Source organism: Trichechus manatus, unplaced genomic scaffold, assembly GCF_000243295.1.
Source record: "Trichechus manatus latirostris isolate Lorelei unplaced genomic scaffold, TriManLat1.0 scaffold00002, whole genome shotgun sequence".
Classification (NCBI taxonomy): Eukaryota; Metazoa; Chordata; class Mammalia; order Sirenia; family Trichechidae; genus Trichechus; species Trichechus manatus.
Window position 1 is genome coordinate 18,991,493 of NW_004443938.1, and position 16,338 is coordinate 19,007,830.

The window sequence follows — 16,338 nt, forward strand, 5'->3', positions numbered from 1 at the left end:
TGAAATACAGTGACAGGCAGCAGTATGGATGAATCTTAGCGATGTAATATGTGAAAAAGTGAGTGTTAAAGTATTAATACAGAATGATACCCTATATATAAAGTAAAAAAAACTAGAATAAATACTAACTTTAAGAATGCATATAAATGAAGTGCAACTCCATAAAAGGAAACATGAGACTGGATTTTGGATGAAGGTTACCATGGGTGTAGGACGCCAGAGGATAGCATGGTGGAGATCATGAGTGATATGGCTTTTATACTTATTTGTCAAGGTCTTGGCTTAGTTTTAATTGATAGGATCATGGGTGCTTTTTACATCATAAAAGATAATTAATTAAATAATTAACTTAATAGAAGTGGGCCGTGCGTGGACTAATGATTAGAGTAGGTCATGTTCATCAGAGGTTCTGGAAAGGAATAAATAAAAAATAAATTTAAAAGTCTTCTATTTAAAATAGTTATTTAAAAAGTCTACCATATAACAATTGCCTGGTATACTATTAACTGAAAATTAATACTTGGTTTTGAACCTCACTTATCCACTTAGTTCCTGTAAATGTAAAGGAGGCTAGTGATATCTACTTTACTGAAATTATTTTGAGCTTTAATATTAACAGTGCAACACAAAAGAAAGCATACAATAAATTATTAATAGCAGCCAAGAATAAAGTAACTTATATACTATGCTCATGTACCAGAACATACGATTTTGTGAATAACATTTTCATTTTCACAATCCTATTTCTTAATCTTGGCTCGTATGCTCCATGTGTTTTGGTCATTCAAATCTAGAAATGTTACTAATTCTGTCTCTATCCCCGCATGTTGGTTTATGACTGAAAAAAAAAAAATGAGTGACCAAGAGTACTTTTCATATAAGCATTTTCTAACTTAGAGGAGTGGCAGTGACAGAGGAGTTTTGTGAATTTCTGCTCTTAGGCATACAGAAGCCTGAAAGACAAATGCATTAACAGATAAGCTAACCGAAAAGTCTTCATTGAGTAAATTAGTACATCTACAGAATGCTGTAGGGATAACACTCTTTCTTCTGTTTTTGCTAACCTTTATAGAAATTGAGTAATGCTGGTTATTCTTCTCGAATATTCTTCAAGTGTACTTTTAATTCATTTAAATAGATTTCATAACCGTCTGTTTAACATGTGAATTTTGATTAGTACCTTTTCTGCTGCTTTTACAGCCTTGTGAACAAGGACGCCATATGAAGCGAATCCATGCTGTGGCTAACATTGGCACAGCACTCAAGTTCCTTGAAGGAAGGAAGGTAAGGGAGAAACAAAAGGAAAACAAAAACTTAGAGAAGACATGGGCACTCTCCAGTTTTAAATATTGCCTCTAGGGAAAAAAGCACTGAATGTAATCTGTAGAATGTATACATATAATACTATTGTGAGATAATTTTAGATTTACAGAAAAGTTGCAAAAAAAAAAGTATAGAGATTTCATGTGTATGCTTTACACAGTTTCCCCTAATGCTAAGAACTTATATAACCATTGTACAATTATCAAAATCAGGAAATCCAAATAGGCGTGGTACTGTTAACTAAAGTGTAGACGTTAGTCGAATTTCATCAGTTTTTCCCCTAATGTCTTATTTCTGTTCCAGGATCCAGTCTAGGAATACTCCTTGCTTTTTTTTTTTTTTTTTAATTGTGCTTTAGATGAAGGTTTACAGAGCAAATTAGTTTCTCATTAAACAATTAATACACATATTGTTTTGTGACATTGGTTGCCAACCCAGCGACGTGTCAACACTCTCCCCTTCTCAATCTTGAGTTCCCCAGCTCCTGTCCCCTCCTGCCTTCTTGTCTTTGCCCCTGGGCTCGTGTGCTCCTGTAGTCTCATATACATGGTTAAGCTACATGTATTATTGTTTTATGGACCTGTCTACTCTTTGGCTGAAGAGACGCCTTGCATTTAGTTGCATCTTCTTAGTCTATTCCACCCTGATAGTTTTTCATTCTCTCCTAATGACGTTGATTCTTTTGATAAGTTCTGGTCAGTTATTTTGCAGAATGTCTCTCAGTTTGGATTTGTATGATGGTTTCTCATGATTACAATGAGATTATGCATTTATGGCAAGAAATACAAGGCACTGATTGATGTGTTCTTCTCATTGCATCACATTAGTGGAGATGAGATATATATATATACCCTGGTAGCACAGTGGTTAAGCATTCGGCTGCTAACCAAAAGGTTGCCAGTTTGAGCCCACCAGCCGCTCATTGGAAACCCTGTGGAGCGGTTCTGCTCTGTCTTACAGGGTTGCTATGAGTGTGTATAGACTGGTATATATGGTATATATATATATATGTATACCAAACCAAATCTGTTGCCATCAAGTTGATTCCAACTCATAGCGACCCTATAGGACAGAGTAGAACTACCCCATAGGGTTTCCAAGGAGCACCTGGTGGATTTGAACTGCTGACCATTTGGTTAGCAGCCACAGCTCTTAACCACTACGCCAGCAGGGTTTCCATATATGTGTATATATATGTGTGTATATATATATGTATATGTGTATATATATGTATATGTATATATATATATATAGAGAGAGAGAGAGAGAGAGAGAGATTTATCTCCAAGAAATGGCTCATGCTGTTATAGAGGCTGGCAAGTCCCAAAGTCCATGGGTCAGGTGTTGGCTGGTGGCTTCTCCTGACTCACGTGTCTGCAGGGGTTGACGAACCCAGACAGGCTGCTGGCTCACAGGGCTGCAGAGCTGGTGAATCCCATAGTTGGAAGGTCAGGTGACAAGCTGCTGGCTCAAGTCCCAAGAACCAGAGGTCAGATGATGATGAGTCAGAAACAGGATCCAGAGCAAGCGAGCTTTGCCAGAACATCCATATATATATATTGGGTGCAGGCCACACCCCTGGGGAAGCTCTCCCTACAACTGATTGGCTGATCATACCAGATCAAATCATGGAGGTGATTACATTATATCACAAAATGGCAGATATTTATATCACATCACAAAATGGAGGATAATTACATAATACTGAGAATCATGGTCCAGCCAAATTGACACATAATATTAACTATCACAATGGGCATTTAAGTTGTTTCCAATATTTTGTAAACACCAAAACTGCTCCAATTAATAACCTTGCACATAAGTGTTTTCTGTTATTGGAGGTGTATCTTCTGGGTGGTAAGAAAGGTTGGTGGTCAAATCCAACTAGAGGCACTTTGGAAAAAAAGGCCTGGTGATCTACTTCTGAAAGATCACAGCCATTGAAAATCCTCTGGAGCACAGTTCAACTCTGACACACACGGGGCCATCATGAGTCGGAATCGACTTGACAGCAACTTTTTTTTTTTTTAAATCTTCTGGGTAGATTCCTAGAAGGTCGTTGCTGGGACAAAAGGTAAGTGCGTATATAGTGTTTTTAGGCACTGTCATACTTCTCTCCAGAATGGTGGCACTGATCTTCTTCTTGTTGCAATGCCTTAGCCTTTTCTTGTGGAAATTCAGGAAGTTTGTATTTGACAATACCAAAATCAGCTTTATAAATAGAATCCAGATACTTCTGGAGAACAGAAGAATGCAATTATTTCCTTCTAAGTCTAAATGCATTAAGTTAATTCATTTACCCCACAAATGTTTACTAGGTGCTTTCTACAGGAAAGGAACGCTGAAAAATACAAAAATGAAGAAATTTAGCTTTTACCCTTAAAGAATTTACATTTTAATAACTTTGGAGTGTAATACATCACTATAAAGTTTAGTGAACTATATAAACTTCATGTCCAAGAGAGATTCCAGGTATTAAGATGGTATAGAAAAACAGTCTTATCTTTTTGTGCAGTGTTGCACAGTGTTTCCAGAGCCCTCTAATCCCATTTTTATTTGAGTGTTTCTCTCCTTCCTGATCTCCCTCCATGAGTGTTTCAGAGAGAGCCAAATGAAGCCTTGTTGAATAGGATATTTAGAGTTCTTCAGGTCATTCATTCTCTTATTTCAGCTGTACTTCAAAAGTGTCCTTCATTCTGAGGAATATTTGCTAGAATGTGAAGACAAAATTCATCATGATTAATGAAGTCTTGTAGAAAACTTTAATGACACTTGATGAAAGTCATTGCTTATAAAGTGCACCTGTTTTCACAGAAAACATATTTTCACAAAGTCCATTTTCACAGAATAAACCTACGTAATAAAAGAAAAGTTAAGTAATCAGGTTTTAAATGTGACATTACTAAGGGCAGAAAGTGATGCATTGAATCCCAAACAAAACCTAAGGTCTTTCCCTTCTGTCTCCACAAATTCTTTAACCTCTTTTAATTAAAAAACAAAAATCTACTTGAAACATAGATTTTTCAGCCACACTTTCTTAGACTTCTTAATCCCATAGCCTCAGAATATTTGACTGCGGGGAGGAATGAGTTTTTAAAGGCTCTTTGGTGCCCTCTCTGATTTACAGGTTAAGAACTTACATCTCAATTAAATTTTCAAGAATTTCTCTTTGATGTTTATACTATGTTCTTCCATTTCAATTTTTTTTTGGTATTAGAAAATTTGTGTAGTCCTTGGATTCTTATTTAGCTTTGTTTAAAGAATAATGAAAACACTTCTGAAGTTTGTGCTGCAAATCGTTAAGCACTAAGCTGCTAACTGAAAGGTTGGCAGTTCAAGTCCATCCAGAGGTGCCTCAGAAGAAAGGCCTGGCCATCTACTTCTGAAAAATCATCCATTGAGAGCCATATGGAGCACAATTCTTCTATGGCACACATGGTGTCACTGTAAGTTTCAACTGACTCAACAACTGTTTTTTTGGTTCCTGAAATTGTGCTAAGGAAAACCCCCTAACACTGTGTTTAGTTTTTCACTCGTTTACAGGGCTATTGAAAGAAGTTCTTGACACATTAGCATCTAATGAATAGATCCACCACCAGTGCACACAAGTATGCAAGTTGCTTTCTCCATTGAGATTTCAAGTGGATCTTTCTAAACAACAATACAGACCACCTGCCTACATTTCCTAAATCTTGCCTTAGCGCAGACCGGGGATGTGAACTTAGTTTCTTTTGAGGTCCCTAATGGAGCGAGCGAAAGGTTACCTGTGGTGAACAAGGGAACCGAGCAGCCCCAGGCCTTCAGTTGAAGAGGCAGCAAATACTCAATTCAAACTCTAATTACCTCAATGAAACATAGGCACACTGAGCTCAGATTTTCCAATTTATCAAGAAAAGCCAGTAATCTGGATTGTTTATTGACTTTTTTTTTTTTTTGAAATTTATTCCTAAATAATTCAAATATTTTTGAAACATTTCTGGGCCTGTAGTTTGCAAAATAAAACATCTCCAGACCACATATGCCAAGCACAATTGTCTAGTCCAGTGGTTCTCAAACATCAACATGCCGCAGAATCACCTGGAAGGTTTGCTGAAACAGGCTACTGGGACCTACTTTCTTAGTTTCTGATTCAGAGAGTCTGAGATGAGGCCCCAGATTCTGCATTTCTAACAAGTTCCCAGGAGATGCTGCTGCTGCTGCTCTAGGAACCACACTTTGAGAACCACTAATCTTCTGAAGGAGCCCTGGTAGCGCAATGGTTAAGAGCTGCGCTGCTAACCGAAAAGTCGACAGTTCGAATCCACCAGCTGCTCCTTGGAAACCTTGTGGGGCAGTTCTACTCTGGCCTATAGTGTCACTGTGAGTGGGCATTGACTCGACGGCAACAGGTTCATCTTCTGAAAGACTGCCCTGATGGCGCAGTGGTTAAGCTCTCAGCCGCTAACAGAAAAGTCGGGAGTTTGAACCCACCAGCTGGTCCAAGGGAGAAAGGTGTGACCGTCTGCTCCTGTAAAGATTTAGGCCTTGGAAACCCTATGGGGCAGTTCTGCTCCATCCTACAGGGTCCCTTTGAGTTGGAGTCAACTCGACAGCAGTGGGTTTTTGGAATCTTTAGAAACATCCTTCTGCTCTGGTTTTATCCATCAACATGGTTCCATCCTCTTTCTGGCTTCTTGAAATTTTTCAGTCTCTTTGGATATCTTTGTATTGCCACCCCAGCCTCCTCAGGTGTTGAGAATATACTGTGAATTCAATGGGGTTTTGCAAAGGGCAGGAGGTAAAAACCTGGGCTTAGTAAACCCATCGCGAAGTAGTTTTCAGGATAAAAAATGATTATGAAAAACACTTTTCTTCAAAAATTGACCAAAATTTTCTTTAGCTTCTATATTAAATTGAATAAATTAATAATGGAGAATAGCTGGAAGATGGATTGGGGTAGGAAATTCAAGTTATATTCAGTTGCAGTTTTAAAAAGAATGTTGTATAAGGAAAGGAAAATAATCTGTCCTCTATGGAATGAGTTAATCATGGTAATAGCATATGTTATAAATTTGTGGTTGATAGATACTAATAAGGATGTGGAGAAAATTCTGGAAAAGATGTAAACTAGATTAATCCAAATTATTATAGAAATTGCAGTTGGTTCCATCATAAAAGCTTAAAGCATTTTGGTGTTCTTGATTTTCCATAAACATGTATAGTTTATGTACTAGGTTTAAAATAAGTAGATCTATAAGCTTATAGTTGAAGGCCAATTATCATTTTTTTTTTTGTCACTGAACCTCACAAATGAACTTTATCAGTGAAACAAAAACCTCATGGGTATATTTTTACTCTACCTCTCTCATGTAACACTAGTAAGTTTAAACTAACTATTCAAGTGTAAATATTTTGGGAATGATCTTGGATCTGATAAATGTTTTCAGAGTAAACCATTTATAATCTTCTGAAGTTTATTATTAATAACACACCTAATGAAATCTTGGTTGAAGACCATTGAGCTACAATTCTAATGGGTACTTCACTGTCTGGTTCTAGTTTATTGAGGGTTTATGAAAAGAAGGATGAGCGGTTGTTCACTGCATCCTCTAGAGATGAACTGAAATGGAGACATTTTGCTTGCACCTAGGAAATAACTTCTTTTTTTTTAATAATTGAAGAAACATTGAAATGAATAATTGGGAAAGTATGTAGACAGATTGATATCTGTCCTGAATGCTGTATAATTATCATGATCTAAAAGTAGGGAACTGAGCCCTATTAGTCTCTTCCTGTTTTACAGGTTCCTAGTTTTCCTTTATTCCTCTTCAAAAAATATTTCCAAAATCATGCTCGAAATTCCCTACCCACGTTTTTATTCCCTTTGCACAAATAATGCTGATTTTGAAAGTTTATTTCTGTATATGTATTATCTTCTCCTTTGTTTTTCATGTCAGTCCATGTACAGAGGATCACCGGTTAGTACAAATTTTAGAACGTTTAACTCCCGATTTTTATAGGTAAAAGAGAACATAAGGTTCATGCTATTTGGTAACAAACTTCAAAGTAAGTGCATCTTCTTAAACTGCTCATCACGGTTTCTTTTAAGTTCTAGTCAACCTCTGAACGTAAAGAATAACCTTTTCTTTTTTTTTCCTGTCTGGCATTTTGTTGGTAATTCTTTGCATGACATCATAGTTTTTAAACTTCAAACAAAAGAAGTGCTTGAAATCCATTTTATAGTTGTTTTTATTGTTGTGCACCTAATGGATGCCCCTGAAATTTTCACTTAAATTATGTGCTCGTTGGTTTTTATGCTCACCATACTTACTCTTGTGTACCACTGCATAGGCATGACCAAATCTTACTGGTGTCTAATAAAGTCCTAATTATTGCATAAAAAATGAGTTATAATCTTCTGGCACATTACTAGTACAGTTTTTCTTTTTAAACAGATTAAATTAGTCAACATTAACTCCACTGATATAGCTGATGGCCGACCCTCAATAGTTCTTGGATTGATGTGGACCATTATTCTATATTTCCAGGTATGGTACTAGAGTTCCTCTTCTCGTGGATAGTATGTCATGCAGGAGGTAGGGGTAGACATTTTAATAATGCCCTTAGTTGCCATACCTTTGGTGTTGAGACTCAAGTTAGTAGACACGTGACCTTCGTACATACATTGTTTTTCAATAGAGGGAGAATTTTCTCTTCTCCCCATGCAAAGGTGTTACACAGAGAAGCCCCCTTCACCAAAGAAAGTCTAGCAGAGGCACCCAAACTGCAAAGTAGGTAGGATACAATGGAGATGAAATATAGGTATAGAAGAAGCTAAGGAGAATTTTCTTTTTTCTCTGCACAGGAAGCATTCTATGCTCCTGTAAAACAAGAAGGAGAGATATTAGCTTGCCATTTCATCCAGAATAATTACCTAGAGAGTGTTCTAACCTTTAGGTTTTATTTTATTAATTCATTCATGTATTTAACAGATATTTATCACTGTATAAAAGGTGCAGTTCTAGATGTAAGGGAAGTACACACAGGAGTAAGAAGTCACATGTGCCCTTTAAGAGCTTACATTTTGGCAGGGTGTTAAGATACATACAGAGATAATCAAGTCATAAGCAAACATTTAAAAATATCAATGGAAAGATCCTATATACACATACATATGTGTGTATATATATATATATCATATTTTTCACAAATAATGTGCCCATGTAAATAATACACGCACACATATAATGCACATAGTGTGCCTAAGAAAATAATGCGTGAGGGGGTTGCATGGTTGACAAAAAACATATAAAGTGTGCATTATTTGTGTAAAAATATGGTGTGTATATATACATAGAGAGAGAGATCACTTCAAACAGTGTCGATTAGGAAACACTTCATGGAGGAGGGAGCTGTTAAGCGATGGTTATGGTTTTTATGAGAAGGAGAAAGTGGCAGCAGTAATTGTGCAGGCAAGGGAATCCAAGCACAAAGGTAAGTGGGGAGAAAGATAGCAGTGTATGTACAGAAATGAAAGTAGTTTGTGTGGCTGGGATAATGGTACGTTGCACAGAGGATGAATGATAAAGGTGGAGACAATGGCTGGCTATTGATCGTAGGAGACCTTTAATGTAAAATAGAAAATTTAACTATAAATTGTGCCTCATGTTTTTTCTTATATCCGTGCATATTTTGGGCAAGAATGTCCAAAGAAAGAGTATAACATGATGCTCCGCTACATTTATTTGTAAACTTATGTTCCATAATGTAACCAGACAGCATGCTGTACATCATATAATAGTATTAAAACCAAAAAAACTAAACCCATTGCAGTCAAGTCGATTCCGACTCATAGTGACCCTATAGGACAGAGTAGAACTGCCCCATAGGGTTTCCAAGGAGTGGCTGGTGGATCTTTTGGTTAGCAGCCAAGCTCTTAATCACTACTACCAAGGATTCATAATAGTATTACAAATGTTTAATTACTGATGGTGCAATGGTTAAGTGTTTGGCTGCTAACCAAACGATTGGCAGTTTGAACCTACACAGCTGCTCCATGGGAGAAAGACCTGGCAGTCTGCTCCTGTAAAGATTACAGCCTAGAAAACCCTATGGGACAGTTTTATATCTGTCACATGGGGTTACTATGAGTCTGAATGGACTCAACGGCACAACAACAGCAACCAAAAAAAATGTACAGTATTTTAAACCGATCGCACAGTGTGGCGGATGGAGACTCAGTTGCAACAGCAATGAACTGATCTTCAGATTCCCTAGGTTCTTGTATTAGCTGTGCTTTCAGATAAGTAACTTTTCTGAGCTTTAATTTATTCACTTGTAAAAAGTTCGTGCATTTGAGGATAATTGAATTATACGATGGCTGAGGGCCAGTCCTTTCAACTCAGGAATTTTTTATTCTATCAGGATTTTCTGTGTGGTTGTAGAGTTAAAGTAAATCATTTTTAATTGGAAAATTTTAAGCCTGGAAAATCCTTCTATCTTTACTGACTGTTAACTGCACGCAGATTGAAGAGGTGACCAGCAACCTGCCGCAGCTGCAGTCTTTGTCCAGCAGCATGTCCTCTGTGGACAGCACCCTCAGTGCAGAGACCGCCAGCCCCCCCAGCAAACGGAAGGTGGCCACCAAGGTCCAGGGAAACGCTAAGAAGGCTTTACTAAAGTGGGTTCAGCACACAGTAACCAAGTAAGTACCGAGTTAAGTTAAAAACCATTAAATAATTCAGGTTATCGATTTATTACTAATTGCTCCTTGCAATGATTGCAAAATTTGAAGAGACAATGAATACGCTTGCTTTAGCTCTTGTTCTGCACTCTCTTGGAACTAAACTGTAAACACAAATCACCACTAATACACTAGGAAAATGCTGTTCTTCCTGGACCTTTGCCAATTTGCCAACACGCATATAGTTGTTGTTAGGTGCCGTTGAGTCTGTTTCAACTCATAGGTAGCCCATGTGACAGAATAGAACTGCCACATAGGTTTCTCTAGGTTGTGCTCTTTATGGGAGGAGATTGCTAGGTCCTTCTCCTCAGGAGCCGCTGGGTGGGTTCCAACCACCGACCTTTCATTTAGTAGCTAAGTGCTTAACCATTTGTGCCACCGGACTAATTCAAAATAACTTCAAATAAACATGTATTGAAGGTAAGAAATGCCTATGATCTGGACATACTTCATCAGTTCTTTAAGTTTTTATCTTAAATAAGAGGTTTGGACTAAAACATTTTAGGCATATTGACTACTACTTTGATTGATCTAATATGAAGCAGCATATGGATCCTGAAAAAGTGTACAAAGAACAAATGTAGGAGAAAGAAAATGTACTGAGATCTGTTTAATTATTCTAACATAGCAAATATTTAGGGAAACATTTTATGTATTTCTTTTTGAAAATGTCTAAAAGAATAATCAAGTTCAAAGAAATCAGGAAATGATATATGGTGAATATTGATTAGCTTATTGTTTATTTATTTACACTCCACTTTATTTTGTTAAAAAAATAATTTGAAGTTGCTTAAAGAAACATAATGCAAACACATCTTTAAATGAACAAATGTGGGAAAATATAGGTAGAAAAGTAAGGTGAAACCAGGGGTAGATGTACAAATGCATAGAAAACAAGGAGATGCTTACTGGTCACTGTGCATGGAGATTTGTCCATCTGTCAGAGGGTCAGCTGGAAAAAATTATATCTGTACTAGCAGAGACAGAAACTCTAAAAGAACTAAGAAAAAATTCAAGATTATTTTATAATTACTGGACTCTTACAAACTTTTGTAAAAATGTATGTATGAAGCCAGTGATTAGATACAATGAAGCTATTTTTTGCACAATATATTTTTTAAAAACTGAATATACATGGTCAAACATGATTTAAAGTGAACCTAAAGTTTGCTGAGATAAAATTTAAAGATGTTTAGCAATTTATTATATCATTCAGTAAAGGTAGTCCCCGACTTACAACAGGATTCTGTTCCAACGACTCTGTTGTAAGACAGTTCTGACGTAAGTCAAATACCTCATTTTTTATTAGTTTTAATTCTAATTGCCTTTTATTATCAGTATCTTTATAAATCCAATCTTTATTTGTCTTTGGGGGTTGAAAACATTATATATAGATTTATAGATATATTTTGATACATATCATATACATTAAAAAATACACAAATCATAAACGTTTGCTCCAACCATGAAGAAGAGTTGGACAATATTGGCATTTTGTCAGTTGTGGTAATAACTCCACTTGTGGAAGGTACTGAATAGCCTGGATTATCCCTGGAGATAAGATAATTTAATTATCCGTAGTCAGAAAATTAGTGAGAGTTGTCTATATGGTTCTTTTGTTTTTTTTCTTCATATATTTCACAGTAACATCTCACTGCTTCCCAAATCTGCCTACCAACTTTAGCAAAACGATCAATGTTTGGGTCCATGTTTTCAAATAACCGAAGCCCCTGCTTTAGTTTAGAAAACACTCCAGGTAATCCTTTCACCCACCACTGGTCTGTCAGTTTGTCATATTGTGATGGCTTGCCTGTTGCTCTGATGCTGGAAGCTATGCACCGGTATTTCAAATACCAGCAGGGTCACCCATAGTGGACAGGTTTCAGCGGAGCTTCCAGACTAAGACAGACTAGGAAGAAGGATCTGGTGATCTACTTCTAAAAAAATTGGCCAGTGAAAACCTTATGAATAACATCAGAACATTGATATAGTGCTGGAAGATGAGTCCCTCAGGTCGGAAGGCTCACAAAATAGGACTGGGGAAGAGCTGTCTCCTGAAAGTAGAGTCGACCTTGATGTAGATGGAGTAAAGTTTTCAGGACCTTCATTTGCTGATGTGACATGACACAAAATGAGAAGAAACAGCTGCAAACACCCATTAGTAATTCGAACATGGAAAAGATCTATCCTGAAATACAATACTATCAATGATAGAATAATTCCCATAGCCTACAAGGAAGGCTGGTTAATATGACTATTATTCAAATTTACTCACTAACCACTAACGCCAAAGATGAAGAAATTTAAGATCTTTACCAACCTCTGCAGTCTGAAATTGATCAAACATGCAATCAGGATGCATTGATAATTACTGGTGATTGGAATGAGAAGGTTGGAAACAAAGAAGGATCAGTACTTGAAAAACATGGCCTCAATGATAGAAACCCATGCCGAAGATCACATGATAGAATTTTGCAAGACCAACAATGTATTCATTGGAAATACCCTTTTTGAACAACATAACAGCGACTATACACGTGGACCTTGCCAGCCAGTATACACAGGAATGAAATCGATTGCATCTGTGGAAAGTAACGATGGAGAAGCTCAGTATCATCAGTCAGAACAAGGCCAGTTGCCTACTGCGGAACAGACTATCAATTGCTCATATGCAAGTTCAAGGTGAAGCTGAAGGAAATTAAAACAAGTCCATGATAGCCAAAGTATAACCTTGAGTATAACCTACCTGAATTTAGGGACCATCTCAAGAATAGATTTGACATATTGAACATTAAAAACCGAAGACAAGGAGTGGTGGGATAACATCAAGGACATCATACATGAAGAAAGCAAAAGGTCATTAAAAAGACAGGAGAGAAACAAAAGATCAAAATGGATGTCAGTAGTGACTCTGAAACTTGCTCTTGAATGTAGAGTAGCTGAAGTGAAGGAAGAAAGGATGAAGTAAAAGAGCTGAACAGAAGATTCCAAAGGCCAGCTAGAGAAGACAAAGTATCATAGTGAAATGTGCAAATACCTGGAGATAGAAAATCAGAAGGGAATAACACACTCAGTATTTCTCAAGCTGAAAGCAATGAAGAAAAAATTCAAGCCTTGAGTTGCAATACTAAAGAATTCTATGGGAAAAATATTGAGTGACCCAGGAAACATCAAAAGAAGATGGATGGAATCACAGAGTCACTGTACCACAAAGAGTCAGTAGGTGTTCCATCATTTCAGGAGATAACATATGATCAAGAACTGCTGTGTGATGGTTAAGATTGTGTGTCAACTTGGCTGGGCCATGATTCTCCGTGTTTTAATGTAATCACTCCCATGATTGAATATACTATAAGAAGCCAATCAGATGAAAGGGAGTCTCCTTGGGGGTGTGGCCCGCACCTGTATATAAGCAGACGTTCTGGCTTTTTGCTCTCTCTGGATCCTACGGCTGCTTCCTGTCGTCTCATCTCCCGTACTTGGGATTTGAGCTGTCAGCTTATCTGCCGAACCTGGGATTCGTCGATCTGCACAGCCTGTAAGTGGGAGCCCTGCTCTCCGACTCTCCGATCTTAGGCTTGTCAGCTTCTGCAGCTGTGTGACTTGGGAAAGGCCTCTATCCTGATCCACAGACTTGGGACGTTCTAGCCTCTACAATCACGTGAGCTGTTTCCTTGATATAATCTCTCTCTATATATATATTTATACACTTTACTGGTTTTGCTTCTCTAGAGAACCCAGCCTAAGACATGCTGGTATTGAAGGAAGAAGTCCAAGCTGCACTGAAGGCATTGTTTAAAAAGAAGCTGGCAGGAATTGATAGAATACCAACTGAGATGTTTCAACAAACTGATGCAGCACTGGCAGCCTTCACTCATCTATGCCAAGAAATTCAGAAGACAGCTACCTGGCCAACTGACTGAAAGAGATCAATATTTGTGCCCATACCAAAGAAAGATGATCCAACAGAATGCAGAAATTATCAAACAATATCATTAATATCATATACAAGTAAAATTTTGCTGAAGATAATTGAAAGATGGTTGCAGCGGTACATCAAAAGAGAACTTCCAGACGTTCAAGAGGGATTTAGAAGAGGAAGTGGAATGAGGGATATCACTGCTGATGTCCGATGTATCTTGACAGAGAGCAGAGAATACCAGAAAGATGTTTACCTGTGTTTTATTGACTAAGGAAAGGCATTTGACTTTGTGGATTGTAACAAATTATGGACAACATTGTGAAGAATAGGAAATCCAGAACACTTAATTGTGCTCATAGACCAAGAGGCATTCACTCAAACAGAACAAGGGGATGCTGTATGCTAAGCAAATAATCCTAGAATCTGGACTATATGAAGAACACAGCAACAGGATTGTTGGAAGACTCATTAAGAACCTGCACTATGCAGATGGCACTACCTTGCTTGCTGAAAGTGGAGAGGACTTGAAGTACTTACTGATGAAGATCAAAGACTATGCAGTCTTCAGATGGATTATACCTCAACATAAAGAAAACAAACATCCTCACAACTGAACCAATAAGCAACATCATTATAAACGGAGAAAATATTGAAGTTGTCAAGGATTTCATTTTACTTGGATCTACAACCTATGCCCATGGAAGCAGCAATCAAGAATCACATTGGACAAATATGCTGCAAAAGACCGTTTTAAAATGTTAAAAAGCAAAGATGTCACTTTGAGGACTAAAGTGTGTACGTGCTATTTACCATGAGAAACCTTTTAGATACATTTTCCAAACAAACTATATAGTATGAATTATTACCACAGTTGATTTTTTTTAATTTTCCCTTTTTTATTTTACCAGACTTTTTTTTAAATTGGTTTTCCTTTTAAAGAAATGTAAAAATGTGTTTTAGATTGAGTGTCTAAACTACTAAAAAACTTAATATAGAAGAATCTAATTGTGGAACCAGAATTTCTACATTGTATCTTGTTACACCGTAAACATTGATTTAGCTTAATATTTCTCAAAAATAGTTTTACGGATTGAATAGTGTCCCCCAAAAATATGTGTCAACTTGGCTAGGCCGTGATTCCCAGTATTATGTGATTGTCCTCCATTTTGTGATCTGATGTAAATTTTCCTAAGTGTTATACATCCCAATCTCTGCCTGTGGTTAATGAGGCAAGATTAGGTTATGTTAAAGAGGATTAGACTAGGATGCAACACTCTTACTCAGGTCACAGCCCTGATCAGGTATAAGGAGAGTTTCCCTGGGGTGTGGTCTGCATAACCTTTTATCTTACAAGAGATAAAAGGAGGGAGAAGTGAGCAGAGAGAGAGGGACCTCATACCACCACGAAAGAAATGCAAGAGTGGAGCATGTCCTTTGTACATGGGGTACCTGTTCTGAGAAGCTCTTAAACCAGGGGAAGGTTGATGACAGGGGCCTTCCCCCAGAGCTGACAGAGAGAGAAAGCCTTCCACTGCAGCTGGCACCCTGAATTTGGACTTCTAGCCTCCTAGGCTGTGAAAGAGTAAATTTCTGTTTGTTAAATCCATCCACATGTGGTATTTCTGTTATAGCAGCACTAGATAACTAATAAGACAAGTAGATATTGTTGTAGCCAACTGCACATCATTTATTGTTGAAGAGGAATGGATTTTGCATGGGGCCTTAGGAAAACACTATCTATAATGTAACATTATCTTATTTTTTTGTCATATTAAGGCAGGCTGGAATAGAAGTAAAAGACTTTGGACGGAGTTGGAGAAGTGGAGTTGCCTTTCATTCAGTTATCCATGCGATTCGACCAGAACTAGTGGACTTGGAGAAAGTGAAAGGAAGATCTAATAGGGAAAACCTGGAGGAGGCTTTCACTATCGCTGAAACGGAACTGGGAATCCCAAGACTACTAGATCCCGAAGGTATGTTGAGTAGTTGTTGGCTCTGGGACACCCCAGCACAGTAGGTTTGTGTGTCTTAAACCCAGAAATTTGATGACTTCCAAGTCCTTAGTAGAGGCCAGAGAACAGCAGGAAGAAATAGTATCTTCCTGAACTGACATTATTCTGGATAAACAACTGCTGCCATATTGGGGAACAAAATATAGCTCTGTTGCTCCCAACAGCACTCTGGCATTGGTGGTACCAGCCAGGTGAACTGTACTTATTCCATGTAGGGGCAATGGGGTTTTTAGGAGTGTGTGTGTGTGTGTGTGTGTGTGTGTGTGTGTGTGTGTGTGTGTGTGTGTGTGTGTGTGGTGGGGGGATGATGTCATAATATGAAACAATTAGCTCTATATGCAAAACTCCAAAGAATCTAA

General features: G+C 37.6%; 1 protein-coding gene across 16 annotated transcripts in view; it reads left to right on the forward strand.

Annotated features, from left to right (window-relative positions):
* The window catches only part of SYNE1 (spectrin repeat containing nuclear envelope protein 1), a 540,309-nt gene that overhangs the window by 131,336 nt on the left and 392,635 nt on the right, over positions 1-16,338 (forward strand). For all 16 annotated transcript variants that reach the window (XM_023728949.1, XM_004368822.3, XM_023728947.1 and 13 more), the window contains exons 5-8: positions 1,201-1,284; positions 7,758-7,850; positions 9,828-10,006; positions 15,744-15,940. In XM_023728949.1, coding sequence (XP_023584717.1) covers positions 1,201-1,284; positions 7,758-7,850; positions 9,828-10,006; positions 15,744-15,940 — 553 coding nt within the window. The remainder of the gene's footprint in view (positions 1-1,200; positions 1,285-7,757; positions 7,851-9,827; positions 10,007-15,743; positions 15,941-16,338) is intronic.